The 26,215-nt window shown below is 38.6% G+C and overlaps 1 protein-coding gene across 1 annotated transcript; it reads left to right on the forward strand.

Annotated features, from left to right (window-relative positions):
* The first annotated feature begins 11,841 nt into the window (after positions 1-11,841).
* Positions 11,842-19,264, forward strand: cited4a (Cbp/p300-interacting transactivator, with Glu/Asp-rich carboxy-terminal domain, 4a). Its single transcript, XM_017431883.2, has 2 exons — positions 11,842-12,006; positions 17,663-19,264. Exon 2 carries the CDS (start codon positions 17,679-17,681, stop codon positions 18,372-18,374), a length of 696 nt encoding a protein of 231 aa, XP_017287372.1. The 5' UTR covers positions 11,842-12,006; positions 17,663-17,678; the 3' UTR covers positions 18,375-19,264.
* Positions 19,265-26,215: the final 6,951 nt, after the last annotated feature.

Raw genomic sequence — 26,215 nt, forward strand, 5'->3', positions numbered from 1 at the left:
ATTAGGGTTCCTCTTTCTCCTCTTCCACATTGGGTTTCTGCTGCCTGAGAGATTCACTTAGCAGATCATCATTGGGGTATTTCTTCCAGATGTATTTCAGGATCTTAGTTGTTTTATTGGTGGCTCTGATGCTCACTAGTCCCCTACCTCCCTCCTTTCTCTTAGTGTACAGTCTCAGGATGTGGGAATTTGGGTGAAACCTTCTGTGCATTGTGAGAAGCTTTTGTGACTTGATGTTAGTAGCTTTTATCTCCTCCTTTGGCCATGTTATTATAGCAGCATATTATCTTATGACTGGCACTATATAGTGTTAATAGCTTGGACAATGTTTGTACCATTCAGCTGGCTCTTCAGGACCTGCTTTACTCCTCTATTGCATGGGCCTGAATCCCCTCATCCAGATCATTGCAAGGAGTGGCTATGGATGTCACTTCCAAAGTGGAACAGTCATCCGTCACCACCTCCACATGGATGACTCAAGCCGTATACCAAAATTTAGTGCACCATTGATTCACTGATCCACCTCACCAAAATAAACAGCAATGACATTCAAACTGGATAAATGTGGCTGAATGGTGCCCAAGAGCGGGAAGATGATCACAACTGAAGGGGCTGAACTACCTGAAGGCAACATTGCAGATGTCCAGGACAGCTTACCTTAGTATACCGCATACAAATGGCAATCAGGTTGAAGCCGCAAGGAAGTCAGCCACAACCAAGTACCTACAAAGAGAGGGGACAGAGCATCACTTTGGTATATGGCTCACTTTATGCTGATTGGGCAAATGGTTTTGAATTGGCCTCTAGAGTTGTTTTCCACATTCCCATTGAGTTCTTAATGAAGGTTTGTATTGTCCTGTTGATGTTTTGCAGTTTCAAGCACCCCAGTATCTATCTGTGGGGCATTGAGTCATAGGCTTTCCTGTAGTCAATCCAGATGGTGCACAGGTATATGTGTCTGGTCTTACAGTCTTGAGCAACGGTTCTATCGACCAATAAATAATGCTTGTCTCCTCTGGTACTGGTGCCAATTCCCTTCTGTGCTTCACTCAGGTATTGACCCATGTGCCTTTTCATCTTAGCCACTATGATGCCTGACAGGAGCTTCCATGTTGTACAGAGTCAGGTGGTTAGCAAATAGTTGGATGGAATTGCCCCTTTCTAGGGGACTTTCATGATCAGTACTGTCCAGCCTTTGGTCAATCACTCTGGGTGGGTCCCTTTCATTAACAGCTGGTTCATTTCTATTGCGAGGTGTTCATGGAGAGCAGTCAGTTTCTTTTTCCAGTAGGTTTGGATTATGTCATGCCCTGGTGTAGTGCAACTCTTCATACCTGACATTGTCTTGAATGTTATATATCCATCAGTGGCGGGCGGTGCAATCCACACTTAGGCCTTCAGTGATGTCCAACTTTGTCAATAAATACCTTTCATTATGCCAGCATTTATAACACCAGGACTGGAGAGTAGTTAGAAACACACTTAAGCACTACTTGGCATTGCATCACCTCAGTTGTGTACAAAATGGGATATTATCCGGCGCATTTTAAAAATCAACAATTAAAACATATCTGGTATGTTACTGTCAAAACTAACAAAAAAATTAAAAAAAATAAATAAAATGTTTGCACTCACCAAAATGGCTGTGTCTCCCAAAACACTTATTTCAACACAAAATCCATTCTGGGACAGGTTAGCTAGCTCGGGGGTCGGCCGTCCTCCTCTAACGAGATCTAGCTTCTCTTGAAAAGTTCGTCTTGAAAACAGCCTTGCCAGTAAATCAGCAACCAAATCAACGTGTTGCTCTCCTTCAGCCATTGTGGGTTAAAAAGTTTTTAACCGTTAACAGTCCTGGGTGTGGCTCTGTTGATCTGCATAGCACTGCCGTGGCTCAAACTAGTAAGTATCCGTATCCAATCACAGGACGCGTAAATGTCACGTTCAACGGGAGGCCAGCTAGAGGGCCTTACTGACACAACTCGTGATCTGATTGGCTATCGCAGCTGTCTATCAACTGTATTTGGCCGTTGACTTACAGTGCACAGATGCCAGCACTGACGGTTCTGAAGGCCCAGGCAGATTTCATACAGCCTGGCAACATAAGAGCTGAATTCTGATTGGATAAAAACTCTAACCTAAAAACAACAGCACTGGAAGGAGCATAATATGACATGAAGAGAATATGAATACTTTTAGATACCTAGGAAAGTAAATTAAAAATTAAATTAACCTTTATCATAATTATGATGATTCTTGGTTATGTTAGGCCAGCAGAGAAGGCCTTGTTGGCCCTGACGGCCCACCACTGATATCCATATATTCATTCTCTTCCCCAATTTAAAACTGCTTTATATTGTTAAATTAGGAAGGAACATATGCTTCAAGTCAATATTTTCAAACTTGCAATAAGTTTTCTGTTTTAGGTGGCAAAGATAAACTTTTTATTTTTTATTTTCACTGAGCATAAGGCTATTAGTTGGATGCTACTAGTATGTTCAAAGTATGTCCATAATATAATTTTATAATTCTAATGTTGTTTACATCAGAATCATTATCATGACAAAAAAAATTGATTTTATTTATTATTTAATTAAAGCCTCACTAACTCCTAGTTAGCTCTGTGCATCTCTGTCTTACACTTTTATGATTTAATCAATTATTTTTATTTATATTTTGGTTTCAGAATGACATTTTTATGGTCCACCAATTTGATCACCTTAAAGCCATAATGGTTAATTGGGATTGTCTATTTATATTAATTCCTTGAACTATAAAATTGTTTAAATAAATGCTTTTATATTTTAAGTGTTGTCATCCTCTAGTTTCTTCTGTGTGATTTTTAGGATTTCTAACCCATCTGAGAACTTGTAGCTTAATTTTGCCTTAAGAAAAATGGTAGATTAAGACTAAAAATGAAAGAAACAAAATACTAGATAAAAGTAGCAAAATACAAACTGAAAGCTAAAAGGAGTAAAAGTCTAGCTAAAAATTAAAAGTCACAAAAGGCTAGCTAAGAGTAGAAGAATAGTAGTTAAAGGCAAAATGGCAAGAAAAACTAAAAGTAGCATTAGAAGACAAAAACAGAGCAAGTAGGTTAAGCATTCAAAGAGATTGTTCAAAGAGAACAATGTTTTGAAGAGATTTCAGTGTTGTATTTCTATGGGGAAAATATTTGTAAGTGAAGTTAAATATTACGAAAAGTAGAAAAATGACAAAACCCAAAAATCATACACACTATTCTCAATTGAACACAATGTTCTCATATTCAAATAGTTAAATTGGCACAAAGTACGTAGAGGTAGTTTGCAAAAAACAGTTGGAAAAATGATATAAAGGAAAACAATAGTGTGACTCAGCAATCACAAAATAAGAAAAGCTATAACTTTTATTGAAAAAGGTAAAATTAGATAATGCTAGAACGAGCCTACTGAGCTGCATCACTGCCAGAAGCCTCACCAGGCAGTCCTTACACCTGCATCTAACACATACAACATGTTAAGATAATTATCACATAGACAATATGTTTTCTGCCATCTCAAAGGCAATGAAAATGCTCAGGGGTGTAAAAATAACCCCTAACTGTGTAACTATCATTGCTGACGCTAACAGCTCTTTTTAAATGATGGAATAGACTAAAGCTGCAAATGAGCTGCAGTTTTTTGCTCACGGCCTGGTGCAAGCTCAAGATGGGGACTGAATCAAGTAAAAAATCTGATGTGATCTGCTAACTTCCTCAGATGGACAACTTTTTTTTTGCTGATTTTTATAACTTGAAGGTTTTCAGTTGTAATTTAATGAGATTTAACTGCGCTCCATGTAATATTTGAATATAAATCTGTCTGAGTTTAGCTTTCATTCATTTCCACTGTGTTTGCTAATTTCAGCTTTTAGATATGGTTTTGTTAATATTCTACTTTTCACCAGATTGTGTTAGTTTTAGCTTTTACTGGAGATATGGTTTTGCTAATTTTTGCTTTTACGCACGGTTTTAGCTTCTGCTGTGCTTGTTTTAACTTTACAATTTCACTTTCACTTAATGATTTATTCTTCCACATGTCTCAGCTGTCAGGTAGCACTCAGCATTCACACTGCATTTTGGGTAAAAATGCAATTTTTCTAGTTGTGAATGATTCTCAACTACTACTAATGAGATTGTAGCTGAATAGCTATACAATTAACTGAATTAGAGCCACTTGTCCATGGGTAGGGTTGAGTAGCTGTGGTGGCCATCTTGAATTAGGCTCTAAAAGTTATTGCCAAACTTTTAACAAAATCATGATAATGTGCAGTGTTTAAGTATGTGTTGTGGATGACTCTTACCTACTACAACACTTTGTCTTAACTCGATATTTGTAAAATTGACACAGACATGAAAATAAGTTGGAAATCTAGTTGACTTTTGGGCTCAAAATGGGCACATTCCCCTGCAGCAGAGGGGTTTCAGCTCCTGCTGAAGGGGTGGGGATGGGGGCGGGCGGTTGACTTTCTCCAAACTCGGAGCTGGGGCAAAACAAAAGCAGTGGCAGGTCTGAACTTTGACTTTACTCTTGCAGCAAAGAACAGTCTTTTGTCTTTACTTTAACACTAAATCAACAATAAACAAACATATTCTCACCCTGGAATTTACCCCTAACAACCAAGACAAATAAATAACTACACATGTGTTACCATACACATTACATATATACATACGTGCCAAAGCACATGACTGTGGCGATCAGTTCAGAATGACCTGACATCATGTAACTTTAACATGGAACAAAAAACAATCCCTGCTTATTTCAAATTATACAACCTTACTAGTCAAAGTCAGTCTGTTTTTTTTCAAAATTTAAGAAAATAAAGGACCCCTCTAAAGCTCTATAGACCTCTTTCTGGTAAACAACAACAATGAATAAATTAGAATTATAAATAAAGTAACCTTAAACATGCCATTGTATGTCTATGCTTAGTATATGTGCAGGTATATAAATATGAGCAAACAATGTCCTGTCTGCATTTAACTCCACACATACTCCCTCAACTATGCCTGTGAAGTTGCATAGTAGGTTTTTTTTTAACCATCAAATCCCACTCCTAGCACTTATTACCAATCACTTCTCGGAACACATTCTGCAGTACAGCCCAAAATTTAACCTTTTCTGGCTTTGTGTATGAGGATTGTTTAGCCATTTTTGTTGTCAATGTCATTCTGGTAACAAAAACATTATTACCACAAAAGGACAATAAATCGGGCCCAGCAGCTTCTTAACGTTTTGTAGAATTCACATGGGAAGCCATCTAGACCTGGGCTTTTAGAGCTTTGTTAAAATAAACTCCATTGCTGTGATAGGACAATCAAGTTATTTGGTCAGATGATGTGAGCAGGAGTGTTAATGTCACCGAGGAAAGAGATCAGGTCTGCAAAAACATGAGAGCAATCAGATGAGTACAGCTGCTCAAAAAGTTGTACAAGTTTTATTAATTTCCAATGGGTCTGATGTTACTCTTGCCCCAGTTTCAACTCAAGGTATAAACTGGGAGGGAGATATTTGTTGTAGTCAATGAAGCAGCAATTTACTTTAGCCTGCCTCGAATTGAGTAAAAGATCTGCTGTGATGTGATAAGATCATATTCAGCTTCCAAAGACATTTGTTCTTTATTCATATCTGGCTGTTTTAAAGTGTATATAGATTATAGAGAATCTAAAAATTAAATGCACTTTTAACCTGGCTCCTAGATTTTCTCTGATGGACCCTAAAAGATATAATCTCCTCCCCTGTAAAAGCCTTCATTGCTTCCTACAACACAACGGATGTGACCTTAGGAGTCTTAAGTGTGCCAAAACCAAAGCTAAAACTAAAATGTAGCAAATTGTAGCAATAAGCTAAATGGAGCAAAATTGACGCTAAAAGGCTAAATGTTACAACATCCTAGCTAAAAGTGAAATACTGAAAAACCAAGTTCAAACACTAAGTCTGTCAAAACTCTAGCTAAATGCTAAATGTAGCAAACTATAGCTGAAAGCTAAATAGAAAAAAAATTAAGTTAAATGTAGCAAGTTTATAGATAAAAACTAAATACAGTAAAATCATATTTAAAAGCAACATGTGTCAAAACTGTAGCTAAAAGCTAAATGTAGCAAACCCTCATTACAAACTGAATAAATCAAATCCATGTTTAAAAGATAAATGTAGCAACATTTAGACTAAAAGATAAATGTATGAAAACAAGAGTTAAACACACTAAAACGAAGTCTACATGCTAAATGTACCAAAACCTAAAAGTTAAATGCAGCAAAACTGTAGCTTTTATAAAAGCTATAATTAGCAAGACAATAGCTAAAAGCTAAAAGGATCCTAAGAAAACAAAAATAGCACAAGTATAATGAAGATGATTACAAAAAACAATGTTTCTGAAGAAACTGAAGAGATCACAATGTATTTTCATGGGGAAAGATTTTGTCAATAAAACTGATTATTTTAAAAAGTATAAATAAGTCATAGCACACTATTCCAAACTGAGCAGAACATTCTGATCTACAAATGATTAAAATAACACAAACTATGCAGAAGTAGTTTGATTGCAAAAAACATACAAAGAAAGTATAAACAGAATAACAACAGTGTGAATGCTGAATGAAGCTTGTCCGTGGGAAGCAGTGGAGCAGAGCTCTTGCATTGTCGGGTTTTGGGTTTTTGTATATATGTTCTCTTTATCATTCTTCATGTTTTCTGTTTGTTATCTGTTCAAGTTGAGTCCCTGTTGTTTGTGTATTTGTTTCCTGTCACCATTCATGCCTCCCCAGTCACTCACTTGTCTACCAGCCACGTATCTACACCTGCCCCGTATCTTGATAATCATTCCACCTGTGCCCACTTCCCTAATCACCTCCTGTGTTTAAATACCCGGTCATTCTCTCCACTCTCCGCTGAATCATTGTCTGTTCCTGTCCCAGTTCCTGGTTGTTCTGTTCTAGGTTAAGTTTCTGGATTTAGTTTTTGTCTTATGTTGCTGCCTCGTCAGCTTTTTGTTTTGTTTATTTAGTTTAATAAATTAATTTGTTTTATTATGAGTCTGCATTCTGGGTTTGCCTCCTTCCGCCTCGATCCCGACGTGCATCTGCTCTTCCAGTTTAAAAGATCATAAAAAACAGCTCAATTGTGGCATGAACTTTGATGTAGTCCAAGGAAAGCATTGGAGATTCAAAATATTATTAACAAACTTTTTCTTTACATTTGGTTTGTTGAGATCACCTAATGCTGCTAATTAATTTCTTGTCAGACCAGAATCACATGACCTTTTTTCCTTTCATGTCTGTGAGCGTGTGCACGGCTCCTGTGAGGTTATTCAGATTCCTTCTTGCATTCTTGAAGAGTTTCCGTGGTGTGGCAGAGTTCATAGTCCGCTCACAACATGGAGAGCAACAGATAAAATTGAAGGCCTGGCATTCCTTGAAGGAATGTATATCCTTTCATGCCAGAGTTTAAGACTAAGATCATCTCATGATAAGAAACGATGGTGTTATACCATCAAAATAAGCTGAGCTGGTAGTGCTTGAAGTATGTGCTGTGACTGGCAGTGAGCTAGCACCTCACAAAATTATAGCACACTATTTGTAAAATTGACTGAATTATAGGCATTCAGTCTGAGCCCAGGTTGCCTGACGCAACTTGAGCTCAAACCCGCAGCCTCAGGGTTATGAGACCGGAGCACTGATCACCAAGCTACAACCATCTTGAGTGGGGTTGGCAGTTATAGATGTGCACAAGATGATTTCTTTCTGAGAGTTTCAATAAAATCTGTCCAGTGATTTGTGAGATATTTTGCTCCAGACAAATGTCCAACATCGCTGCCAATATTACTGTGCAGAAAAAAAGGTAGCAGAGCTCTATGATTTCCAAATAGTTAAAGACAAAATTTAGATCTGGGCAATGTGTGACTGCTCAGAATCTGCATTGGGAATCAGTGTCAGCTACTACCAACCACATTTCAGCAGGTTAGTTATCTGTGGCAGCCATATTTAATCAGGTTAACTCCAAAACGTTAATCAGATATAGATGTTTATGAATGAATGTTTTTTGTAAGTTTCATTAAAATCCGTCTTGTGGTTTATTAGATATTTTGGTAAAAATCAGACAAAAAAAAAACAAAAAAAAACACGCGGGCAAAAACACTCTGCCTTGGTCTTCCTGCGGCAGGCAATAATAATGTCAGGATTTAGGTTTTTGTATTCAGTTTATTGCTTTTATTGTCTTCATGTTTCAGTTTGAGTTTATTGTTTATTTTATTCAGTTATCATTTTTAGTCTGGTCTTAGTTCAGTTCTTGTTCCTTGTGTTATGGTTTCCTGTCATTATTCACCTCCAGTCACTTGTCGCCCATCTCTACCTGCTCCTCGTTATCACTCACCTGTGCCCACTTCACCTAATTACCCTATGTCTTTAAAACCCAGTCATCTCCTCCAATCACTCACTGGTTCATTTGTCTGTTTTCCCTGATGTGTGGTTCTGCTTGTCTCTTGCCCTTGTCCACTCAGTTTTTGTGTTTAGTTTGTTTTGTATTTAGTTTTCTTCTTGCTGCCTTCTCAGCATTTTGTTTTTGGTTATCTTTTATTTGAATAAATTAGTTTCTTTTTGAAAGACGAGTCTGCGTTCTCTGGGTTCCCACACCATGACAGACCAATTGATTGCTTATTTCGTTTGTAAGAGTGCTTTTGTGGGCAAAACAGCTCCTTTAAAATTAAGAAACTTTGCAGAACCTCAGGTTAATGAGTTCATAAGTTCAAGCACTTGTAAGTTTTGGTTTGTTTATGTCAGAAGAATACTCACAAGTAAACAGCTAGTGAAAAAAAGTATTCACCATGGGCACAGCTGTCATCAAATTGCAGATGTGCACATTTAGTTCTTGACTTCACCTCGGCTTGTGTTTGTGTTTTGCACCATTTACTCTGCAGCAACTGGAGCAAATATGTATATAAGTTTGTTATTGTGGGATACGTAGGATAGGATTTATGCACCTGCAGTAAAGAATTCGAGGAGGTGTAAATATTGTGGTTGTGTGGGTGAAAAACCCATCTACAAGCCTGCAGCTCCTAAAGCATTTCTCTCTGTGACTATAACACATGTATTGGGTTGTTTTCAAGTTTCTTATTACAGATGCTCATTTGTTTTGTTCTAATGATGTATATAGTCACATTTTGATCTTGTTTTTGTACATAAAGAAGCCTTTTTTAATTTAGAAAACAAGCCAATGAAAGGATTTCCCATTGTTAGCTGTGGTGTGACTCCCTCAGTGGTCTGAGGGCTGCAGCAGATACAGTCACTACCACCACCAAGCCAGTAGGTTGCAAAAACATCACTCATTTTTTAGTAGTCTCACATACTAAAAGGTGGTAATGTGATGTTTTTGCCTGTGTCATTGTGCATGCTGGTATGCCTGTTACCAAAATATCTCATGAAGCACACTGAAATTAACAAAACTCTCAGAAAGTACTCATCAGATGTACATCTACAACTGATTAACCTGATTCAAGATGGCCACCATAGCAAAGTGATCTTAGAAAACATGAAAATCTCAAATGCTGTTTGCAAAATATCTTGTGTGAACTACTGAATGGATTTCAATAAGAATTTCCAGAAAAATCAGTTTAATATACATCTACAACTCATTAACTTTGGAAGAAATAAAAATCAAGATGGCGGATACGGCTTATTAACCATAGTAAACACAAATGTGGCTATGACTCATTTTACAGATATTGAGCTAAAATTTGTTGTGGTAGTAGCTGAGAGTCATTCACAACATACTCCGAGTGTGGCATATTGCAGTATTAGGCTTAATATTTTCATGGTTTGACCAAAGTAGCTAAAACGTTGTCATTTCTCAGCAAAAGATGATCCTAGTCTCGAACTCTGGAATGAAAGGTGGAAGGCAATATGCATTCCTTTAAGAAATGCTAGTCCTTTAATTGCTTTATGCTTCTTGGTTTGTACCATATGACTTCACAAAGGCACATTTTTGAGTTCCTGCTGGGAAACTCAACTGGCAGCTCCTCATGTGTTAGATTTACAACACAAAGTCAGAACAAACTTACCAGATCCCCCACATGAGCAGCGGTCATGGTAGCAGCATTAGCACTTCCGTTATTAAGCTATATTCATAAATATGGCTGTATGACAAATAGAAACTGCATTTTCAGTGAAAATCCGGTGTGAATGCTGAGTGCTGAATGACTTACTGAAATTGCATGAAGAAGCCAGTTGTTCTAAATCAAGTCAAAAGCTTGTTATAGAACACTAGTTAAAAAGTGAAATACTAAATAAAACCAGCAAAAGGTTACTTTGACTTTTAGTTTATGTGACCAAACATTTTGCAATGTTCACTGCTTTTCACCATTTCAGCACCACAACCAGCTGAATGTGACTCGTGTTTTCAGGAAAATGTGTTTAAAACTCAGGGATTAGTTTTATTGTTCAGGTTGTAGTTTGTTAATCTGTTCTCCACTTGATTTTTGCAACTTTCTGACACTGTGGTCAAAAAAAAATCTAACTTTTCAGCATGTTCAAGACAAACAGCTGTAAATGCAGAAGGTTTGCAAATCTTTTGGATATTATAGATTTTAAAGGCATAGGAATATGACAGCATAAACACACACACACACACACACATATATATATATATATATATATATATATATATATATATATATATATATATATATATATATATATATNTTTAATTCCCCTCTTACCTTCAGTTGCATGTGAGAGAAAAACCTCTTTAAATATTGTCTGAAAGTCTGCTGTGTTGCAAAGACATTAAAAAATAAATACAAAAATTCACTGCACAATATAACCTACAGTTTCTTTTAAACATAGCATGGAACCAAAAAACATTTCAAATATATTTTTAGGAATCAGGTAGATTTTGTGGCTCTGCTGAAAAGCAGAAAAAGGCTAGCCAAAAACTAAAAGTAGCAGAATAGTAGCTAAAAAAGTAGCATAAGATAACAAAATATCTCAGAGAGAATAATGTTTTTGAAAGACCTGATAATTTCAGGGTTTTTCTTTGGGTAAATTATTTGTAAAAACGACAACAACAAAAATATTTTTGATTTTAACTACAGTTTCCCTGAATTTGAGTTTATACTGACTGTTCTGGTAATTATAACTTGTAGCTACAGCTACAGTCCATTTCGCTGAATTTCTGCTGGTTTTAGCTTTTAATTAGTTTTCTGCAAATTTTTGGTTTTTGCAACTATTTTGCTTGTTTTAGCTTTTAGCTATGGTTCAGCTGATTTACGCTTTTTAATACTTTTCTGTTAAATCTGGCCTTTAGCTACTGTTTTGTATGTTTTAGAATTCAGCTACTGTTCTGCTGAAGCTTTTCATTGTTTTTTCTGATTTTAGCTTGTGTTTTGCTTGTTTTAGCTTTTGTTCTGCTCTCTGGAACATCTGCTCTGGTTCTTCTTTCATTCTGCTCAATTTAGCTTAATTACTGTTTGTTATATCTGTAGCACTTTGATTTAGAAGTGTTCAATGTCTTAAGCAATCCGTCAGCGCCCAGATTTTGTTGGGGATGACTGTAATTCTGGCTGAGTTATAGCTCTTAGATTGCTGTATTTATTAGCTGTGGCTTCCATTTTGAATGGGATTGACTCTAAATGTTAATCACTTATTGACGTACACCCAGTGGTTACTTTCTGAGAGTTTCATTGAAATCTGTCCAGTTGTGAGACATGGTTAAAAGTGTGCTGAGGTGAAGGTTTCTTTGCTCAGTGATTAAGGGGGAAGGACCAATGGCAACAAAGGAGACGGAGAGGACGGAGGCTCCTCCTCTCCATCCCTCTCCCTCTCCCTCTCCCTCTGTGTGCTTTCTGCATGTATATAATCCCCGAGCTGACCCAGAAAACTAACTCCTCCGCACAGTTTGAATCCGCCTCAGGGCTGCATGTACCCGGGGCATCTGAAGGAAGGACCCGGCTCTGATCTGACTCCTCTGTTCGGATTCCACTTTGTCACATCGGGTAGGTTGTCGTTTTCTGTTATTCTTAAAAAGAGAGAGAGTGAGGCAGCACTTCCCCCTTTGTCCTGCGGACTATTTCCTTCTTTCTCTTATTTACAAAGCACTTAGATCTGATTACCTGCGGCACGACAAATCCTTCACTGAACATTTACAAGATACATTTGAAGTAAAAAAAAAAAGAATATATTTATCTGCTTTTGTAATGATGTCATAAATTAACAAAGATCGTCTATTTACATTTTTAAAAAGTGGGATTATACAGATCCGTAAGAGACGATCAGAAAATTGCAAGTACCAGGCAACTAAGGTAAGTCTGCTTTTATTGGAGGATAAGTACTGAGGGGGGTCCTCACAGCAGAGTTCAGTCTTCACTAGAGGTGTTTAAATGTTATTTTATTTATTTTATTTCCTTTTTTCTCAAAGTGCAGCCTTTGGTGTCTGTCCCATTCAGAGCCAGTGTGGAAGTAATAACTAACTAATGTTAGACCCTCCGAAGTCTGTGAAGACAGAGTCAGAGTCAGTGTGTTTGATGATAGGGAGGAAGGTGTGTGTGTGTGTGTGTGTGTGTGTGTGTGTGTGTGTGTGTGTTTTCCGGTCAAGCATTCGTCTCCTTTCTGTTGGCTGCAGTGGTTCTGCTGCCCTCCCATGTCTGTCAGACATTCACTTCATGCTTCCATGGTGGACATTTGATCAACTGCAAAAAGTTTCAGGAAAGAAAACAATAAAACTAGAGAGTGCTAAATGAATGTTGACTGCTGAAGAAGCTGAAACTAAGTTAAGTTGTTTATGCTTACAAAATGCAACACTAGCTAAAAACTAATAGTAGAACAAGAGCTAAAAGACAGAAGTAGCAAAACAGTAGATACAGGCTAAAAGTAGCCAATGGCTAGCTTCAAGTACAAAAACACTAGCTAGTAATTAAATGTAGCAAAGGGCTAGCTAAAAGCTAAATGTAGCAAAACAATAGCTAAAAGCTGAAATTAATAAAATGCTAGCTAAAAGTAGCAAAAGCCAACTAGAAGATAAGATTACCAAAAAGGTAGCTGAAAGCTAAAATTAACAAATGGGTAACTAAAATCTAAAAGTGGCAAAATGCTAGCTAAAAGCTAAAATATATCAAAAAGTTAGGTAAAAGTATTAAAACACATGCTGGAACCTAAAAGTAGCAGAATGGTAAAAAAAAAAAAAAAAAAATCATAGCACCCATCTCCTGAATGAGCCGAACAATATGAATGGATAAAGTGGCACAAAGGATGCTAAAGTTAGATTGCAAAAAAAATAAATAAATAAAATAAAATATCAGGAAAACTTTGTGAATCAGTGTTCACACAATTAAAGGCTTAGCAACAGAGTTTACATGTCTAGCAGTATTTTCTTATTATTTCTGCTAAAATAACAAAAGTATTGTGAGATGTAATGCTGCGTGTAGCTGTGTGTTACATTACACACTACGCTATGACTCTTTGGAGGCTGGAGTCTTGGAGTTTTAAGGTAGCAGTAATCTGTTAAATGAAAAATCTGATTCTCTAAACTAAGGCTATCCTAAGAGTTATCATTATTATCACTACAGTTAACATGTAAGATAATAATCATAATGTTCATCATTTCTTCCATATATTTTCATTTAGCTAATATTTTGCTAATATTAGCTTTTAGCTAAATTTAGCTTTTATCTATGGTTTTGCTAACTTTAGCTATTAGCTACAGTTTTGTTTTGCTAATATTAGCTTTTAGCTACTGTTCAGCTCATCTTAGCTTTTAGCTACCATTCTGCTAATTTTAGATTTTTGCCACTGTTCTGCTTTTGTAAGATTTTTGTTCTTGTTCTGTTTAGCTTTTCACTGTTTGTTCTGATGGTTTCACCTGTCATACTGCACACTTTAATCTTTGTTTTATCTTTAACATATCTCTTCAAATCCTTGAAAAACTTTTCTCTTCTTTAGCAGATTTGACATTTTTAGCTTTAGCTTTTGTTTTGCTAGTTTTAGCTTAGCTACTGTTCTGCCTATTTTAGCTCTAAGCTGTTTTCCTAATAATTTTGGTAGCTGCTGTTTTGCTGGTTTTAGCCTTTAGTTTTTTTATTTAGCAGAATTTAGCTTTTGTTCTTATCGTTTACACTTTAACAATAGTTTCAGCTTATTCATTAAACTGAAGCAGTCACTCAGCATGCACGATGCCCTGTAGCAGAAAAGTTGTTTTAGTCCAGTTTAAACGTGAACATTCTCCTGGAAACAGAGTTTCTAACGTCGGTTGTAAAAACATTACAGTTGCAAAAACACATTGCAATTATTGTTTAGACGAGACCACAAAAAAACCAAGAACAGGATCTTTTGTAGTTTCCATGCCAGGTTCCTAGCTGGCTCTGTGATTTTTGTATCACAATGATACATGCATACAAGCAAACACGTCAGTATGAAAACAGTTACAGGCCTGGTCAGCATTTCTAGAATGTGAGAACTGCATCTCTGCTGTCCCAAGAGATGGTGTAGGATAAATATGTTCTGTATCAGAAGCTCTGATAAACTGAAGAAAGTGAGCAGCACAAACAGTCCTCTGCCATCCATCATTGTTCCTGTTGTTTGATCTACTGGGCCCGGCGTTTGTAGAGCACATGTGCCACCGGCGTTTCCACAAACTTCCACTCTGAGACCTGGATTCCAAACGTTTCGTTGTTGGTGAAACAGTCGCTGTTGTGGCGTCCACAAACGGCTGAAATGCTACAGTTTCACTTAAAAATGGTGATGGTGATCACAAACTCCTATTTACTACCTATTTAAAGTTTTCTATTTGCTGTTCTTGGTGGTAAACACCATAACTGATGTCACATTACTTAGGAGACAGGGCAGTGTAGTGTAGTTTTTTTGACTGTAAACTTCTAGACCTTTTTTTTTTTACTTGTCAAGTGCTGGATGAGTGGCACATCTGAAATATGGGAAGGGCTGCTGGTAAAGGTGTGTAAACATTCTAATGAAATGTGTGCAACTCATCAAAACCCAAGAAAATAGAAAGGAGCAAATGTTGAGGAACAGAGTGTTTTTGTACTACTTTGTTTCGAACAGTGTGGTTGTGTATGGTTTGACTGTTCATTAACTCAAGGATCAGATTACGTCTCTACAGCCCTCTGCTGACATAACAATGGACTTGCTTCAGCATAATTGAAAATTTTGCATCATTAAAAAGCTTAAACAGCACTGTGCAGACTTTAGAAGGCTTTTTAAGGTTCAGTCTCTTTTCACCATTTGCTAAAATCAGGTAGTCCTAGTCCTCAATTTCAGTGGCAAGTATTAGAATGTTTAGATTTGTTTTTTTAAAGTGCCCATTTCAAACAGTGTTAGGAAGATTTTTCTACATGGTTTATAACAATTCATCTTGAGTTAATCAACACCATACATGTACCTAACACGGGATCATGGGTCTATGAGAACGAGTCGAGACTTGTTTTTAAAAAAAAAGCTTTTGCCACAAACTCAGCTGACTGGTTTATCTTCTGTGTGAATTCTCATGAGTCTCGCCAGATCTTAGAGCAGTCCTTTAATTTTTTTATGACCTTCTAGTCTCTCATTAACACTGGGTGACCTTTAAACTTTGGGGGTGTCCAACTCATTTTGCAGAAACACACACAATTAAAAACCTGATCAAGGGCCAAACCTTTTTTCTTCCTTTCGTATAGAAGTTGTAAGCTATCATATATCGTGACTTCATGGGGGTCTACTGTACCGGAAATGTTTTAAATAGAAACATTTTATTTAAAAGTCTTTATACTTTGTTATCTTTTCAGATATTGAGCTAAAATTTCAGAGTTAAAGTCAGTTTTGTGTGTACTAAGGGTGATTAGTTGTGCTGGCCATTTTACATCAGGTTGGCTCCAAAGGTTGTTGCACAACCATTGATTACTTTCTGAAAGTTTCAGTGAACTCTGAGAGGTTTACAAGATATTTTGCTCACAGGTTATGCATATAACAGTCCCTCCAGGATTTTGCAGGCATTTTTTATGATTGTTGCGGCTAAAATGCCTGATTTCGTGGATCAATTTCCTAAAAGTTGCGATTTTTTTTTTTTACTAAAATCAATAAAAAACCATAACTTTTAATATATAAACCTAAAATACTTACTAGTTTTGTAAGATAATTACCAACGAACATTGACATTCTCAAAAGGTGCTTTATTTGAGAACTTTGATAGCTTATAAACTGACATTCATGACCATTTCTGGATTGTCCCTGGTCTGCAGCTCTCCTCACATGTTTTGCAGACACAAAGTGTTTGTCGATGCGTTTATGTTCCATGATTACACTGCAGGACGTGCAAAACAGCTGCAGCTGGGGAGGAAACTGGTTTGCGACCGCAGTGAAGTTAGTTTGAAGTTGGATATTGGATATTCGTGCTCCGTGGAGTTGGCGGCGTCTAGCTCACGGCTGACCCGAGACAGGAACGCTAATGTCGGCCAGCCGTCCCTAAGTGAACCACCGCGCGTGAGAGAAGGGGCCGGTAGAGAACGGCTGGCCGACATTAGAGTTCTTGTCTCGGGTCAGCCGTGAGCCAGACGCCGCTAACTCTGCGGAGCGCGAATATCCAACATCCAACTTCAAACTAACTTCACTGCGGTGTTTTGCACGGTCCTTTGCTGAAATCTTTGGGGGTAAATGTGAAGCATTAGAGCACATTGTGGCTTCGGTCGCTGCTCCTGCACGCTCCAGGCATTCTTATGTTAACAGGATGTGATGTCACATCTCTTCTTCGTGAGTTATTTGAGGTTAAAATTGCGGTGTTTTGGACAAAGTTGCAAAAAGTTGCGATTTCGTGGGGTTTGCTTGATTTTGCATGAATAGTTGCAATCGCAAAATCCTGGAGGGTTTGATATAAGATTGTCTGGCTGTTCTTTGGTGGCACCCTTGCTTTGTTTGCCCTCATGACTGATGTGTGGACATCCAGGGCTTCTGACGTTTGGTTAAGGTGTGCTACATCACACCCAGCTGGAAGATAGTAAAGCAGACATACAAACACACATCTGACCGAGCAACTCCAGGAAGCAGAGTCGGCTGTGGAGTCAGAGCTGCTAATCTTAATCTAAATACAGAACTGTTCAGGTTCAACGTCAGACACAAGCAGACAGCTTTTTCTCAGCTGAATCTAGGTGAATTTGAAGGCCTCTGGTGCAATGCTCACTCCAAACAAGTAACTGTTTTTTCTTTACTTGGAGTCAGTCATCACTTTCTGCTCTGATCATTTCTTTATGTGCAAATGAAAGTCTGACATCCATTCTTTCTGTGAAAACAGTTTATTGTGGAGGTATATAGATAAGACACACATTATTTCAGGTATCTAACAACAATTTATGGCTGTACAGGTGAAAATGTGGGTTATTATTGTTTAGAATATAACATCATCATTGCTGGAGATGGTCATTTTTTAGTACTTGGTGAACCGAATTTTAAACATTTGAACGTGAAGGTTATTCAGGTTTTTTTGTTTTACAAAAAAGCCTCTGATCCAAGATAATCTGAGTTTTTCTTGAGATAAAAGACAGAAAAGTAAGAGTAGTAGTTCCGTGCTTCTGGAAGATTTACTGTACAAATTGTAAGTTGTGTTATTTATTTATTTTTAAGGATTTTTAAATGTTTTTGAAAACCTTAAACTATTTTTCTATGTGTCTTTAGGTGATATCAACCAGCCATGGCTGAACACATGATGATGCCCATGGCCCACAGCTTCAGGATGGGCATGAATGGACCTGCGCAACACAACAGCCAGCCCGGACTGCGCGGACTGCCCAATGGACAGGTTCTGCACTACGGAAGGAACCCTCAGAACAACTTGGAGGCTGCCATGAGACAGAGACCCAACATGGTGGGACCGGGAGGAATGGGCAGCCATGTGAACGGAGCTCCCATGGCCAACCATCATCACCAGATGATGCCTGGGAACGTGATGTACAACAGTCCAGGTCCGCAGCAGCAGCAGCACCACCACCACATGCACCCCCAGCAGCAGCAGCAGGGTGGACACCCGCAGCAGTACCTCCCTGGTAACCTCACCTCCCAGCAGCTCATGGCGAGCATGCACCTCCAAAAACTAAACACTCAGTATCATGGACACCCCCTGGGCTCGGCCAGCAGCCACCACTTGCCTAACGGAGCTCAGTACAGAGTGGGCCCGGCGCAGCTCGCGGGCATTCAGCACATTGGCGGGCCTTTGGGGCTCAACGGAATGGACACTGATTTAATTGACGAGGAAGTTCTGACTTCACTGGTGTTGGAGTTTGGTTTGGATCGTGTTCAGGAGCTGCCAGAGCTCTGCCTGGGACAGAACGAGTTTGACTTCATATCGGACTTTGTGTGTAAACAGCAGCCAAGCACAGTGAGCTGTTGAGCTGGATGTTTACACTGGACACCCCAAAGAATGACTGAGTGGCCACAGTAGCACAGCAAAAGGAGACAATCTCTCACTTCTGTTTGGGTCTTTGTGTGTTTGTGTTTAGGAAAACATCAAGTCCTATTGGCCTGCCTGTCAAAGGATAAAGAATCAGAGTTATGGGAGGGCAGTGTTGGGGGATGTGGTAAAAGGGCCATGTGATTCCTTTCTTTGAGCAGGTGCTTGAAGATCTGTTGTCTTTGGCCAAATGAAGGAGTCCTGATGTTCCCATCTGGCCCTCAGCACATGTGCCTCCAGCAACAAGGCTTTTAGATGAATTTAACAAACACAATAGTGGAAAATGACCTTCAGGGACTGTCCATAACTCTGTGGCATCTGTAAATGTGTTTGATCACTGATAAAATTGTTAACTGGTAGCAAACATTTTACAAGTTATAAAAGCTTGTCTTCTGAAACTGTTTATGCAAGGATGAAGATGTTTAATGTGGGGGTGGGGGGTTGAGTCTGTGTGTGTGTATATTGAAGGCTGGCTCTTCAAAAATGATTTCAAACAAACAAATGACATTTTCTTAAACAGTTAGTGAGGATAGAAAGGTTTTGCTTTATTCATGGAGTTGAGGCTTACGTTGAATTGTTTGGGAATTGATTTGGAATCTTTTTGCATCTGGAATGATTTTATGTATCCATGATTACTGCTGTTTAGCTGTGTCTAAATCAGTGGCAAAGTAGCACATTTCTTAGTGTTGACTTAACAAAACTTTCATTCGTGTGCTGAAATTTCACATGTTAAAGATTACCTGTATGTGTTCACTGCAAGCAGAACTTGAGTTACTGGCTAATGAAAGTGCAAGAATATGTGTTTATAAAACAAGAAAACAAAAAACTAATTCTGGTCATAAAGTTGTGTTTTTTTAAAGTAAGATTCTTCAATAACACACAAAGGTTTGTTTAAACACCCATGATGGCAGGCTTTGTGTTGTTTGTGTTCAATAATGCATTTAAATTCCACGAAACAACGTCCTCCTCCACAAATCCATTGACCCAGTTTGCTAAAGCTGACAGGAGGATGCATTTGGAGAGATTTTAGTGTGTGGAAGCAGCACTTAGTTTAATCATTGTTTAAAGCTGCCGCTACCTTTGGAATTGATCTGCCTGAACCGACGAGCAAAGATTAGCGTACTCTGCTGCTTTTCTGTTGATTATATTTAAATTCCTTGTTCTCACACTCTTGTCTTAATTGAGGTTTTCTTGTGTGTTCTCCAGTGACGCAATCATTATCTAACTTACAAGTTGTTCAGTGTTTTTAATTTTAAATGCAGTTGGTAATTAGGGTTTTGCTGAGGTTGCTGCTTTGCCACTGTGTGCAAAGTGCACTCACAAACCTATTTGTGGAGCCATCGGAGAGGTGCTACAATGTGTCAAGTTAGTATCTCACCAGACTGCGACTGACAGAGACTATTTGGCAACTCAATATCGTAAAAAAATTAAGAGAAAATAGACTAATTTTCTGTTGCAGTCTAAATGAATTCTGAGTGTTTGTGACCAACATAACATTTTGTTTTAAATCGCTGTGTTTTGTGTGCACAGCTTGTAAAATTATGTTCTAGGCCAGGGGTGTTTAATTAAAATTCATTGAGGAAATGTTTCTCTAGCAAAGGTCAAGAATATAAATATATTTCAATTCTCTTTTAGTGACAGCCATGCCAGTTTTCTTTCCTCACCATGTTGTCTTTTCAGGTCTGTGGGCTGGCAGCTTCTTCCTGCCAAGACAAGGAGAGAGAAAACAGCTGCAACATTTGGGAATTCTGTAAATGAGAAAAAAGCTGTGCCACCTGAAATGATTCGAAGTGTACAAGTAAACATATCTTATATGTGTATATAGTAGGCTTTATGTTTGGAGTGGTGGCTAGTAGGTGAATGGGCCAGATGGTACCTGGGGTACAGAGCAGAGAAGTGTGTGTATACACACACATGCACACACACTCCTACGCTGTCTGGCCTGTGTCCACCTACTAGCCATCACTCCAAACATAAGACCAACTTGTAGCAATTCATGCTTCTCACAATTGGTGCTTATTTAATCATTTACTCCTGCAGGGCAAAATAATATAGCACAAGTGTCACAACTACAGACTTTTTTGACGCAGAGAAAAAATGTTAACAAGTGCGAATCTCAGCTGCTGCTTTATGATTTAGGACTGTTGCTCATTTCATGTTTTTGCTTAAAAACTGACTAGGTCCACAAATTTGGGACTTGTGGTGAATTAAAGTTTACTCAGCTTAAGTCCTGTAGGTGAAAACCCCTGTGATGAAACAGGCTTCGGGTACAGAGACATACTGCTGCTAATCCTGCGAGCTGGGGGTCTTTAGTTTATGTTCATTAATGTGGAGGGGGATGCACATAAAGCTGAGTTCACTCAGGACCATAGTTTCCAATATATGTTCCTTTCAACATCAACTATGAAGGTAGAAACAATAGCTGAGGATGTTCCAAGATGTTTTTCTATTCTTTTTTTCAGAAGGGAGAGTTGGAGATAGATCTGTCAAAAAAACCACCCCAACTGTCTGTGTGCACACATGCTCAGCTGCACCACAGCAGAACACTCAGGAATCCACAGTTTTTACTACAGCCATAGTTGGCAGTAGGCTGCTTTGTTAAATGTCTCTTCAAAAGACAAGAAGAAAAAAACAAAATTGACACTGTTTTTGTTATTCCTGAGTGATATCCATCTATTCCTTTTCTTTACCTGCTTTTCTGTGCAGGGTCTGGAGGTAGCTGGTGCTTATCTCCAGCAGTTTATGTGTGAGAAGCGGGATAAACCCCGTACAGGTCGCCTGTCAGTCACAGGGCCACGTAAAGGCAAATGAGAGAGACAACCATACACATTCTCACTCACACCTAATGACAAATTGGAGCTGTAAGTTAGCCTTAACATTGCAACCCATGCATGCTCGGGGAAAACATGAAAAACTCACGCTAAACACCCCCAGGCTGGAGGCAAACCTTTGACCCTCTTGCTGTGAGGCAACGGCTCGAACCATTCCTCTGCTGTAAACCGCCCCAAAACTGAGAGATTGCTAATAGCAGCCAAGTCTTCTTACACAGTATTTCCTGAAAACAACTATGTGTGGTGTGGTTTGCAATCTTTTTTCTGTTGTATCTTTGGTGCGACCTTTTTAGATGGAAAAGGCATGTACTGCAGCATGCACACTCAACGGACCCTAACAGACAGGTAAAGATGATGAAATGTATGCCACAGGCAAAGTAGACATGGAAGACATGCTTCTGTTAAAAACTCAGCATGTCACCACCAAGTGACAGTTGGGGGAAAAAACAGCCGTGATTATTGCATTAATTCTTTGAAATTGTCTATTTTAACTTAGACTTTGAACATTTGATAATCACTGCCCATCCCTGTGTTTTTACTGACCTTAGCATGCACCTCCATGTTCATAATTTAATCTACTGGAGTACACTCTTTTTAGCCGTAGAGTCCAGGTCCTTTTGGAGAACATGATTCCTTCCTAACGCAGATCAAGAGGAAAAAACTGAAATGGTTTACTCGCATAGAGAGGGCCAAAGGAACAAAGTAATCCTCCAAAGAAAAGCTAAAAGAACCCATAAAAGGGTGTGTCCCCCTCGTCAATGGGCAGATGACATCTTTACCAAGACAGGGCTTCTTTTTTATTATCTCATTCATCTTGCTGCAGATTGGGCAAGGTGGAGGTTGCTGGTGAAGGATGTTTGTACTGCCCCCACAGCAATAGGTTAAGGAACTGATGGTGATGAGTACACTTTAGAACCGAAGATAGGGAGATTTAAACAAGTTTTTGAACTTTCATTGGTTCTGCTTGGTGTGGTCTTTAGACCTGGACATTTGGGTCTGTAGCCTTGGATGTTTTCTGTCCTTAGAGCTCCCTGCAGGAGTCAAAATGCAGCTCTAGCATGCTAGAATTATGGAAACTAAAGTTAGAATGGTGTGAGACTCTGGGACTATTTAAAAAAAAAAAAATTGTGGCACAGTTTTTTTTAATATGTTCAGAATTCAAGCATCACAGCTCACATAGTTGTGGTTCACAAAAGTAAACTGTGAACAATTGGCGACATTGTGGAAACACCCTCATGAATGCCATTTGTAAACTACCATCTGCCTTCTTCATCTTCTTTAAACCAGTGCCTCACTGGGCTGCAACTGTTGGAGGCAAGTTGGCAACTTCAAATTGTGAGAAAGTAGGCATATTTTCTGCTGCAGTCTCACTGAAATCTGAGTGTTTGCAATTAAGTGACCAGTGAGTCATACGGTCATGTATTGTGTAGTCAGTTTTTTAAATCATTGTGCATTTGTGTGTGTACGACTTGCAACACTGTATTCTAGTCCATGCATTTTATTTTGCTGCTCACCTCCACCCATACTGTGCCCACCTCACACTTAGCTTTGTCCCTGCCTTGGCAGCCACCCTTACATTTATGATTTAATCTACTGGAATATACTTTAAGAATGAAGCAAGACAGATTTAGACCAATTCTTAAATTATTATTTATCATTGGCACAGTTTTTAGATCTCAACATGTTTTCAATCAGAGGACAGCTTCCTTTCAGGTGTCAAAATACAGCTGTAGCCCTCTTTAGACTGGCTGGAGATGCTGATAACAACTCTGTAACTAATTTGAGAATATTAAATTGTCAGATTTTTTTGGAACATGTTAAAAATTCAAGTGACAAGACTGTGAACCTCTGTAACTCAAGAGAGAAAATTAGGAATCACTGCAAACATTTTTAGACATTGAAACTTTCTCTTTGATGCCGTTCACCAACTCGTGTCCAACAGTTCCAGCCCAGTAAGATGCTGCCTTTTGTCAAACAATGGGCATTGAGACACTGATGTACCGGCCAGTGCAAAGTACTCAATTTTCCAAAACTACAGCTGGATAAAGTTAGAAATGGAAAACAACCTTGCCTGAGCCGGACAGCGGCCTCATTACTGCTTTATCAGTAAGCACAGCCTTTGTGTGTATTATATCTTTGTACTGTAGACTAGAGGTGAAATTGATATGAACACATTTAAGATACTCTGAAGAAAAAAAAAACTTGATATAAATGTAAGTCAGTAGCAGATTTCCGATGTGCTGGCGAGAGATTCTGTCCTACATTTTTACAATGTGTAGAAACAGTATGCCAATGTCTTTGGGTATGAAGGCCTAAAGCCTTAAGACCAAGTAAACTGCATGTTTAAGAAAGTGATGCCACCACTTTTCAACTAAATTTCAGTGAATGTACAGAACAACAATTTGTGAGAACTTGTCTTAAGATGGTAGATAAATGTGAGATTGTATTCCCATATTCCAAAATACATGTATATCATTGGCTAATCCTCCACACCTTCCATTTCCCACCTCCTTCTTTACCACCTCCCTAAAGCTTTTTGTAATGTTTTTGATTCTATTTTAAGAAAATGTATTTATTTTCAAATAAAATATTTATTTAAAAAGCTGTTCTCATTGAATTGCTGTGATGTCCATCGTGGATGTTGGCTGTTAGAAAATGTGCAATAACAACTGGATAAATGGGCAGTTCTGTTTACCCTCCCCTTTGAAAGTATAGAAACAATGAGGCCAGTTCATTTACTTTTGCTGTAGACTGAAACCATTTTGGTTTGACGTCTGAAGTATATGAAAAGAATATGAGACAAATGAGCAACATCCAGGTGTTTAGATCTTTATCGGATACACATCACATTATTTGTCACGAAACACCGAATCTTTAGGTGAGCAAAAGTACTGCAACATCCATCCATTTTCTTTTCCCGCTTCTTCTTTCTGGGACATTGGGAGCTGGTGTCTATCTCCAGCAGTCATTGTGCAAGAGGCGGGGGACACCCTGGACAGGTCGCAAGTCCATCACAGAGACACATGGAGACAAACAACCATTCACACAATCACTCCCACCTAGGGACAATTTAAGAGTTACCAGCTAACCTAACATGCATGTTTTTAGGTCTGTGGGAGGAAACCGGAGAACCTGGAGTACACCCATGTGAACACAGAGAGAACATGCAAATTCCACCCCAGGTCGAGAAGCAATCCTGCAACTTTCTTGCTTGCAGGCAACAGCTCTAACGACTGTGCTGCTGTAGTACTGGAACCGATAGACTTAAAATAAAGTGAATAACAATTAATATCTGTATGCTGGCCTTTTCAGATTTACACAATCAATTTGTTTGCTCTATTCTATTGCTATTATTACTTCTTGTAACCAGAACAGAAGAAACTTTTAAAAAGAAATACTGAGTAAGATACGGAAGACTGTGTTCAATAAAATGAAGGATCCACAGTTACTGAAATAAAGTTTGTAAGTCTAAGCTGTTGTCTCCTGTTTCGTTACAACTACCATAAAACAGGACATGGCAAATCAAAATAAATAAATAATTAATTAAAAACAAAACAGCTAAACCCCTGTTCTGTAGTTGAAGATTGTTTGTTTCTCATTTGGTGAGCTTTATCAATTCAAAACTAGGGAGTGTGGCGTTCCAAACTTTAACATGTAACATGCTTTCACAGCAGCCTCTTTTAGCCATTTGTTTTGGGGATTTATCCTTTGAGCTTCTTTTTAGCAGATAAGGGTTTAAGTTTGGACATCAACTTAGCCAGTCTAGAACCTTCCACTTCTCCTTGATGAACTGCTTGCCAGTCCTTACAGGATTTTGTGGGTATTTTTTGTGATTGTTGCGGCTAAAATGCCTGATTTTGCAGGACATTTTCCTAAAAGTTGTGATGAAAAGTTGCAATTTTTTTTTCACAAAAATCAATAAAAAACTATAACTTTTAATATACAAACCAAAAATACTTCCTAGTTTTGTAAGATAATTACCAACAAACATTAACATTCTAAAAAGGTGCTTTATTTGAGAACTTTGATAGCTTATAAACTGACATTCATGAGCATTTCTGGATTGTCCCTCGTCTCCACACGTTTTGCAGACACAAAGTGTTTGTCGATGCGTTTATGTTCCATGATTACACTGCAGGATGTGCAAAACAGCTTCCCCCCACTCTCCTGCAGCTGGGTAGGAAACTGGTTTGCGACCGCAGTGAAGTTAGTTGGATATTGGATATTCGCGCTCCGTGGAGTTAGCGGCGTCTAGCTCACGGCTGACCTGAAACAGGAACGCTAATGTCGGCCAGCTGTTCTCTGCCGGCCCCTTCTCTCACGCGCGGTGGTTCACTTAGGGACGGCTGGCCGACACTAGCATTCTGAACAGGACATTAGCGAGACTGAACAGGAATGCAACAACAATGAGCCAGTGAGTACAGAAAGTTTAGAACCAGGTATTAAAGACAGGGGCTGATGAGGAAGTGGACACAGGAGAATTGATTAGCAACAAGGAACAGGTGTGGGTGGTTGAGGCAGACTGACATGGAAGCTACAGAGGGAGGGTGGGTGATGGCACAAGGAACACAGAGGAAACAGAGCAAAACTAAACACAAGAGGACCAAGAAATAAAACAGCATTACAGAAACGCAAAACAATGAATTTAATACGAAACTGTGATTCCTTCATGCCTGCCCTCTGAAGGTTGTTGCTGATGTCACTTACATGTGTTTAGGGTCATCAGCTGCTGAGGTTTTGTTACGTGTCCATGTGTTACCTTCGTAAATGATTGACTGATTAATTTTTCTTCTCCTTTCAGCGGAGTGGCTGGAAGAGTTTTTAAAAGGAATTAGCTCCACCTACCAGGGGGGTGGAGGGAGTCCGGAAGAATACCTGATTGTTGACGGCACCGGATCCTCGCTCCCGCTCCTGTTTAAATAGTCATTGTGATGTGCACCTGATGGCCAC

This window comes from Kryptolebias marmoratus, linkage group LG5, assembly GCF_001649575.2.
Source record: "Kryptolebias marmoratus isolate JLee-2015 linkage group LG5, ASM164957v2, whole genome shotgun sequence".
NCBI lineage: Eukaryota > Metazoa > Chordata > Actinopteri > Cyprinodontiformes > Rivulidae > Kryptolebias > Kryptolebias marmoratus.

What these genes read in the sequence shown, in the direction of transcription:
- cited4a (XM_017431883.2), top strand. Translation starts at nt 17,679, where the DNA reads ATGGCTGAACACATGATGATGCCCATGGCCCACAGCTTCAGGATGGGC.